The sequence below is a fragment of the Passer montanus genome, unplaced genomic scaffold (assembly GCF_014805655.1).
Source record: "Passer montanus isolate IOZ18808 unplaced genomic scaffold, ASM1480565v1 scaffold12, whole genome shotgun sequence".
Classification (NCBI taxonomy): Eukaryota; Metazoa; Chordata; class Aves; order Passeriformes; family Passeridae; genus Passer; species Passer montanus.
This window is the reverse complement of record NW_024358722.1, coordinates 8,067,724-8,077,365: the sequence shown is the minus strand read 5'-3', so window position 1 is coordinate 8,077,365 and position 9,642 is coordinate 8,067,724. Positions and strand designations below refer to the sequence as shown.

At 36.7% G+C, this 9,642-nt stretch overlaps 1 protein-coding gene across 2 annotated transcripts in view; it reads right to left on the bottom strand.

Annotated features, from left to right (window-relative positions):
- Positions 1–747: 747 nt before the first annotated feature.
- Positions 748–9,642, bottom strand: part of SRBD1 (S1 RNA binding domain 1) — a 125,024-nt gene continuing 116,129 nt past the window's right edge. For both annotated transcript variants that reach the window (XM_039698021.1, XM_039698022.1), the window contains exons 22-23: positions 3,721–3,905; positions 748–1,421 (exon numbers count right to left, since the gene is read on the bottom strand). In XM_039698021.1, the coding sequence (XP_039553955.1) occupies positions 1,132–1,421; positions 3,721–3,905 (475 nt within the window). In that variant the 3' untranslated portion in view covers positions 748–1,131. The remainder of the gene's footprint in view (positions 1,422–3,720; positions 3,906–9,642) is intronic.

The window sequence follows — 9,642 nt, the reverse complement described above, 5'->3', positions numbered from 1 at the left end:
GTATTTGGGCTCATCTGCTGCAGACCAGAGCTTCTGCCAACTTAGAGACAAGTTGCATGACTGCAAAGGAATAAATGCCCAACACACCAAAATTCCCTGTAATGTACACCTGTAAACTCCCTGTACATATATATATATACATATATCTGCTGTTGATGGAAACTAATCTTCCAGTATATCTGTCCTTTGCAAACTTGGGTCAAGATGCAAGTCCTTTGAAACACCACCAAAATACCACAAAACCAAGAAGTCTCTGGTTAGAAGAAACAAACCTCCTGTGCTAGGCATTCCTAGCAGGAAACAGTGAGCATTCAAAGTGTTAGTGATTAAACAAGTGTTTAATGAAAGACAACTAGGACTGTTAACTACTTATAGAACCAGTACACTGAGAAAAGATGGACAGAATTTTTTTTTTTTATTTTGCACAAGTATTGAAGAACACAAATGTCTTTTGACACTTCTGAGCAAAGTTCCTTAAACTACAAGGTACATCCAACTGTGTTAATTCATGATAATTGAACAAGAAAAAATAATACAGGTAAACAGACATCAAATAAATTAAAGATAACTATTTCTAAACCATCAATAATTTTAGCAGATGCTTTTTCCTCAGTCTATTTTTGATGCAACATCATTACCACTTAAATTCAAAAGATCTTTTTTTCCTGCCACTAGGAGCCCTCCTTTAGACTGTCAACCAGAAAACAGGCAAATTGAATGGCTGTTTGTTGGGAGGGGCTTTAGACTGTCAACCAGAAAACAGGCAAACTGAATTGTTGGGAGGGCAACTAGAGATGTGTCTGCTCGTGCAGTACTAACTGAAGATTAAGACAGCAAATCTTGCACAGACAACAGATAAGAGATCTGTTTGACAGCCCACTGGAGCTTCATTTGCTCTGCAGACAAAATAACAAGGTTGCTTGGAGGTAATCCAAAAAACTGTTACAACAATTATTAACAGAAAGGATACAAGAAATGTGGTAAAACTAAAATTAAAGGAAAAAAAAAAAAGGAAGGCGCTGAAGTTTTCAAAATGCGTTCATTTTCAACATTCATTAAATGCCTGACTCTCCATAACCTTGCTGACTTTACTTATCCTTTGAAGTCAAGTCTCAGTAACCTAAACCCTTCTCATAAAACACGAATAAGATCCAATGTTATCCTCAGTCGAGGAATATCAACATTAAGCACTTTAACTTCCACTCTTTCTCCAGGACCTAGGCCCAGGCTTCTTCTCTTCTTCACTTTAGAGAGTTTTGCTTCTGTTATGTTTCGCACTGGAATCAAACCCGCTTTTCCCACACCAATATCAACAAAAACTCCAAATGGCGTTGCATTTTCAACTTTTCCAGTCAAAACAGCACCAACACTTAAGTCTTCAAAGCAGACAATGCTTCTCTTGAAGTCAGGTTTATCAAAATCTGTTACAGGAAACAAGAAAGACAAATGAGACTCTGGAGAAAAAGGGTGTCTAAGAGTTGTTTCCAGATGATTGTTCCTAATTGATAAGTCACCCCAAGGTAAATCTTAGGTCCCAAATACTGCTTTCTGTACATCTTTAAATAAAGACCCATCTGTGATAAACAACTTGTTTCTTATATTTTGTGAATCACTTGAAAATACTTAGATTAATGAGTAGGTATACTGAATTTTGTGTTATGAAACTATCATAGGGGGATCAGAAGCGTGTTTTATAGTAGGCAGTGATTGAAATATTCTTTAAATTTTCTCAGATCTAGGGAGTCACTTGAGGTGACTCAAGATACATCAACTATACATGAAATTCTATTCCTACAGAAATTTCTACACATGCACAAGAAGATGAATACTATACTGAAACTGATACTCAGTTTCATCACATACTAAAGGAAAAGTCAGCAATGCACTGTTCTTAGGCTTGCTGTTCATCTGCACCATGACATCACATGAGCTTCACCACAGTGCTGCTTTGCACCAACAACTTGAAAATCACACAGAAACGATCATAATCAGGGATAATACTGGGATATTAATGTTCACATTCTGTATTTAAGGGCACAGATAGATTTTTAAAACTCTTTTATTCCCCTACCGTTTTCCACTCCTGCAAAAAACCCTTCTGAGTCATCTCAACAATTTCTCTTTCAATCTTTTCCTATCACTCTTTGACCTTTCCAAGATATAATAAGGACTGAGATTTTCCACAAGGAACATCACCAAACCAGTACTGCAATAATTTTTCTCTGCTTGCTTTTGAGAAATAAAATTCAGCCTGAACAAGTTTATAGCTAAAACGCACTGGAATTTAATCAGTCTGAGGATCTGCACTGGCTTTGCATGGCAGTGTTTTGGTAGGAGTGTGTGTGTGGGCTACTGTGAGTGGTGGCTTCTGTAGCTTTGCCTATGTCCAATAGATCCACTGCTATCCAAGGTCGAGCCCATTAACAATAGTGCTAAGTGCCTCTGGGATAAAATATTTTTAAAAGAAAAAAAAAATCCCTGTGCAACAGCAATTGCAACCTGGGAGGGAGAAGTGAGCATATGTGACAAAAACAGCTCCGCAGACACCAAAGGAAGGAGGAGGAAGAGCTCCAGATGCCAGAGCTGAGATTCCCCTGCAGCTCATGGAAGGCCCGACACCAGAACAGGTGGGTGCCTGAAAGAAGGCTGTGACCACAGCAGGTTTTCTGGCAGGACTTGTGAACTCATTAGGGAACAATGAAAGTCTATTTCTAAAGGACTTCTTTCCACGGAAGGGACCCATGCTGGAGCAGTTCATGAAGAACTGCAAGGGGTCTATGGGAAGAACTCATGATGGAGAAATCCATACAGCTACATAAGTCTACTAGGCTGCCTTCTCCAATCACAGTCTGTCCAAAGTAACACTGAATGTCCTAGATCAGCAGAATATGAATATTTCCACTGAAGATTCTCTCTTTTGCTTTTATGTCTTCCTATGTTAATAGTCTATCCTACTGTAATTTAGATGTGAGATCCCCAGAACAAATTGAGCCACAGAAAATACACATTTGCAAGATCATTAGTGGGGAATATTTAAAAAATAAGCATGGAAACCATTAATGAACTAAAAAAGGGGGACAGAAATGTTGGTTTCGTTGTCTTTAAGTATAGGTTTATTATTTGTTACTACAAGCCTGCATCTTTGCTGTCTACCTTTATGTCCTGCTGTTGTAAGAGAATCCAGCTGTAAGTTTCCTTACACAACAGCATCCCCAGATCTTTTACTTCATCTTTCTTTTCCTCCCCCTCAAAGCGTTCAGTACCACTGCAGGTTTTAACCAGGCTAGGTCACAAGTCACGTGCTTCAGCTACACTGGTCTCCCAGAAACCAGGGCAATAAAAGAGCAGAACTACACACTACTGCTCCACAGAACTTCATTGCTACTGTTTCACCTTGGTCTCAGCATTCCCATTTGTGATGGAGGGCTAACACAGATTCAATCAGTAGAGAGTCAACATATTGAAATTATTTCATTTGTTAACAGCCATGCAACAACCCTTCCTATGGCTGAAAATGCCGTAATTTAAGACAGGATTCACACTTACCTACAAAATAGAAACATCTGACTGTGATATAGCCTTTACCTTGACTAAGAAACAAAATGGATTTACATGTCCACGAAAATCTACTACTGACTTTAGAAGAAGAAAATGTGCTGTTTTAAAGCTAATATGCAGGACAAACAAACTGAGATTACAACCTTCCAAACCGAAGTTTACCTGTTCGGATATCGTAGCCTTCAGGCTGAGTGAGACCATCAATGATCAGCTGCAGTGTGTGCACAGTGGTATTGAGCCTTTTGGCTGTGTCTTCCAGTCCTTCCTTTTGAATCACTGCATTTACTTTTTGCTGCATATCTGATTTTCCTATGTCATTTGCATTTCCTCCAATGAGAGATAAAAACCTAGGAAGTTCAAACAAAGACAGGAAGATTTATAACATCCTTTATTGGGAACTGAACCTTTGCTCTATTTTTTCATTGACGCATGAACAAAACTTCTGATAGAATATATGAACAGTTTCTCAAGTGCATGTCCTCTCAACTCATCACTGATCTGACACATAAATGGAAACTTAGAGTCTATCTATATATGTGTATCTTCTGGGACAGACTGAAAAACTAGAAGAAAAATAATAAAATGCAATTAAAATCTATTCTCAGACCAATTATTTAATCTCACAATAAAACTGAATTTCTTTACTACCGAAAGATGTCTTTTACCATGAAAGTTCCCTAGAAATCAGTGAGAGTTCTATAACAATGTTATTGTAATTGTCACTCTTGTTCAAGTTAGAATGAATGGCAATTTAGTAAAGCAACAACAAATACTCAAAACATTAATAAAAACTTGGCATGAAATACTTCTTTTGTCTGTGAACTTCATGATTAAGAACAATTAATTTTTCAGACACAAGGTAATCATTAAGTCAAAGTAGCCACATGACACAAAGAAGTCAAACATCCTTATCTTTCCTTATTGTCACATACATACACATATTGCAGACAGAGAAATTTGGACTGGTATCCAAAAAGCTGAAAAGAAAGAAAAATAAATACTTCTATATAATTATGTCCTGACACGTGATCTCCGCCATGACCCGCATCTCACCATGAGTAAGCCTTGTCTACCTGGCTTTATCATGCCCCTTATTGTTGACAAGAAGCACAAGTTTTTTTGGCATGTTCTCCAACACAGCAGGCAGGCAGAATTATTGTTCCTGTCCTCCAGAGTCTGATTAAACATTTCTTTCAAATTCCTAAAAGAGATTCCTTTTTCCTCTCCATATCCTGCTTCACAACAAGTGTAAACTGCAAGTCTCAAAAGAAGAGCTGACCAGCAGGTTCATGCCCTGAACTTGTTGGGAGACATTCCAGCTCTATAAGAAAGCAAAAGCCCTTGGTACTCAACCTCCTTTCCCCTGCCAACATACATGAAGGGGATGCATTTTTATCAAAAACCTGAGGCTAGCACTTCTTTGTCAGGAGACGCAGAGTATTTTTTGTTTTGTTGTTTCCTCTTCTTAACCCAAGGAACCAACTGAGAGTATTTCAGGTGGTCTGCAATAGGAAGTTATATGGATTGAAACACAAAACTATTTTGACAAAATATAAATAGAAGAGACATAATTAAAGGAATATGTGACTTTCAGTAAATCACAAAATTCATCTTTGAGCATAAGGGAAAAGCTGCACTTAAAAATGTCTTAATTTTGCTGAAGGAGGACATCTGTTACAACTGGCTGTAAGAACTTCCACTTTACTGAATTCAACTACAAGCATATGACTTAAGTGTACTGGTAGCTCAAACACAGATATTTGGACTTGGTAGTGATAAATATAATTTTCACTATTTTTTTAGTGCATACTCATCTTTCATGTGGCAATGTATGATGAAAATTAATAATGACACCATGGATGGTGCTGTTCTCCATATTTACAGAATTTTGCTTTGACTAGATATAAACTTTTGACATCACTTTTTAAAGTAATTTAAGGTGGTTTGGAAGCAAAGCATACAGCAAAACAAAGACAAAATGTTTTATAATATAAAGTGCATTTTTTTTCTTGTAAACTAACAAACCTCACCACTACTATTCAAATATTTTGTCTAATAACAGATATGAAAAATATCAGATGTTCTGTGAAACAAAACCACCCTTGTTTGCAAAGGAGCCCCAAAAGTGGTTGCAATGATAATGCTGAAAATGAGCCCAGGCCCAGGTGAAGTGTTCCTCCCCAGACTGCTGGGGGCTGCTGGCTGCTAACACTGGACAATGCCCCACTGGAGCACTAGTGACAGACGGCAGCTGTCCCAGCTTTGACTGACGTGCCAGATGTAACATGACAAACCCGACCAGCCTCATGACTCAACCTTCTAAATAATGTATGCTTTACCACCCACCCCTATAAACAAGTTTGCTGACATTCACGTACTTGGCTTTATTTCACTTCAAATGGAAACTCAGCTTGAGTATGTCCAAGTAACATTTTCTCACCATTAGGATTTCGCAGAAGTGCATTGACTTCATAAATTGATCACGGGGTGGGTTTCACCACTAAGAAATGCAACCACACAAACCAGCCACCAGCATGTATTTAAAAAAGCCCTGTTACACACGAAGATGTCACATGTGTGGATAGCACAATCGGAATGAACAGTGTTATATGCACATAGTTGGAAAGAAAACCAAACAGGACACAGTCCAAGTGCCTGAGCCTTCAAGCACAATTCATTAAAGGTGTTTTACCCCCTGCTCCTTCCTTGCCTCCCTCTGGACATCCCAAAGCATTTATCTGAAATTAAAAAGGATTCCTCACCTAGGCAAGGGTGGCAGGTTTGGGCCCTATGTTATCAATTACAATTGTGTAAATAAGTTAGTGTAGTTACTGCTTGCAGGAAAATTTTGGCTCCACCTAAAGATGATGCTTATGCATGTGCCCAAGTCTAAGCACATGAGAAGTCCCACCAACTTCTACAGAATTTTAATGTTCTAAAAATCAGGTATTTCATTAAGAACATTTCAGAATTATGGGTTATATATCACAGGTAAAATAGAGCACTGCAACAAAGCCCAGCAAGCACATATGCAGAGAAGAAATACTCTTTATAAGAAACAGTATTTGTATTTTGGAAATTCTCACCATTTTAGAAGAGGCTTTGGTAAAACCCAAGTATTAAAGTATTTCCAAATTAAAGTAACTTCTCAATGATTGCAGATGCAGATAGTTTTAGAAATACTGTTGACTCTAATTGCATATTTAATGTATCATTTTTACTCAAATGAACATAGCCTGAAGGCACTTGGACTTAAAAAAATCAATTAAAAAAGCACAACTGTCTGACTGAACAGTTGTGCATTATATTGATAATTTCTATTGTAAAATACCATTGCTAAGAAAAAAGGTAATTTTCTCCTTATTAAAAAAGCAACCCAGCTTCCTCCAAGAGGTATTTCAAAGTCAGGAAAAAAAAAAAAGACAGATGCAGTTGGTAGTAACACTTGGATACAGCTATAGGGGGAAAAAAGAGGTTTCCCTTAATTTAAATATTTTGATCTTCATGTTAAATGATCTCACTACAATTCTTGAAATATCACACACAATTTGTAAACAACAGCTCCAGCTGCACAACATAAGAACATGAATGATCTGTGCAAAAATGGAAGTCCTTAAAGTATTTTCCTGGCTTCATATGTGAAATAAATAATACATTGCAGTAGCTCAAGTGCTATGTTTATCTACTAGAAAGACAAAACCTAAAGACAAGTTAACAGAAATGGGAAAGATGAGACTTTTTTTCTGGAGTGAGGTCATTCTTCTAAGATATATTATCCTTGCTTCTTCAAATGCTGTGTATATGAATGAATGGTCAACTTCCTGCTCAAGGTACGTCAACTCAGATAAAAGCTGCCAGTCTTAAGAAGAACAGGGTGAAATTTAAACAGTTTAGAATTTTGATTTTTATGGTTTTGAGATTTAGAGAATACTCAGAAACCTTTGCAATTACCTTCACTTTAAAAGCAATTTTTGCAGTCTTACAGGACCTGCAGAGAATGGTCATGGATAAATGACTGATGTTTTTATTTAATACATAATTTCATCCATCTTATGCAGATAAAGAAAGAAAGAATAGTAGCACAAATGTAACAAATAAGCACATCATGTTCACTTAACATACACATCTGCACAAAATTACAGCAAAACCTTTGCAATGCTTAAAAGATAATGTAAATTTCATTGGAATGCAAAAAATAGTCAGAAAATAATAAAATTTTACCAAGAGAATCCTACAGTAAATTTTTAAGTGAAAAAGCTTCACTTGAAAAGCTTCTTATAACGTGCAGGAGTTCTAAAGCTTTGCAAGGGCTTTAGTCACAGTCACTTCTGTTTTATGTAATCATTTCCAGCAACACGACTTAAGAGCTGGGAGTACTGGATTCATTACATTAAAGCAACATGATACACCATTACATCTTGTCACAGTACACACATGAATTAATGGTAAAGCAGCATAATCACTCTGAAAACAAAACAACTCTGCATTAGCATGCACTTTGTTAGGTAAAACATACATTTATGGCAGTAACAAACTTAAATTATACAGACATTTATGTTTTAGTAATGTTTTGAAGTGCAAAAGCAGTATTTGTATAACGCAGATGTTGACTACTCTTGTTCCCACCAGTGATACGGATCCTCAATTTTTGATTACCAATGAAGACTACGTATCAAACAGTATTTGTGCATTATGTTCTGTAACTCATTGCTGGGCACAGAGAGCTAAAGATTCAAATATATCTAAAACTACTTATGTGGTTCCAGACAAAGCTGCCTAACCAGTATGTTTTTCTTCAAATGCATAAATTCTAAATAATGTAGATTATTTGACTGCATGCAGAATGCACTCAGTCTATGACATTTTTAACGTACAAATTTGAAGAAACAATGACTTTCTAAATGAGAAAAGAAATTCAGACACAGTTCCACTGCAGCACAGCCACTTTGCTCCCATACCATTAGTCACACTGCTGTTGGCTGCCCTCATGACTACTGATATATCATGTAACTGGAGTGCAACCCGAGATACAAAATAGTGAAACATGATTAGTTATCCACAAAGAACTAGTATACTACACTTAAAGGAGAAAATTCCATTAAAAAGGTCTTGTGGGGGGTTTTGGCCAGTATTTTTTTCTAAATGCAACTAGTGGGAAGTTATGTAGGTTCCAAAAATTTCAACAAATTAAAAATACCATTTGATTTATGAGTCTAGTATTTATAGTGTAAATGGAGCATATTTCTCCATTATTTCCAAGTTCTTCTAATCATTCTTGTTAACTGTATTTTACAATGCAAAGTTTTAAAATGTCTTTATTGGATGGCAATTGACAGTGAAAGCTTTTTCTAGTCTTCTGTTTACTGACAAGATAATTTGCAAAAATACAGCCTCTGAAAATCCAGGTAAGTCAGTAGTAAAACCTGTGAATAAATTGGCCTTTTAAAGTGATTAATATGAACAGTTATTTATAATACTTTATGGCTACAATTCTGTAAGTGATCTCCATAATTAGGGCTGTACATTGGCTATTGGAAATAGTAATAAAGTTTCATTAATTGACTGAGTTTAACTCTTCAAAGTTACTTTTAAAAAGCCGCCCAAATAAGACTTTTTAAAGTATTAGTCTGCACATTAAACAACTTGAATAACCACATGTGTGTACATGCAAGTACAGTCTCATTCAAGAGGACAAAAGATATTTCTGATGTCTTTGTAAGGAAAGGCCTCCTACCACAGTAACAACTCTTATCCTCTGTAAAAATATTCACATGTATACTGTATTATTAAATAGAACACAACTCATTTTCATTGGTCAAATACCATACTGAGTAATAATTCCCTCCCTGATTTCTACTCCCCTTAAGCATCGCCTCAGTTGTTCCAGCACAATTAGGGGATCTGGACAGAGGCAAGCCAGCCTGCCAGCAAGCTGGAAATGCTATCAAAGGACAAGATTCCAGTTGCATAAAGGGCTGAAGAGGAAAATCTTTTGGTGGCCTCATCAACAGTTTTTCTTCTGCATTTTCTTATGTGCCAGTACTTGCCTTCAAGGCCAGCAAATACAGCTTATCAGCACAGCAA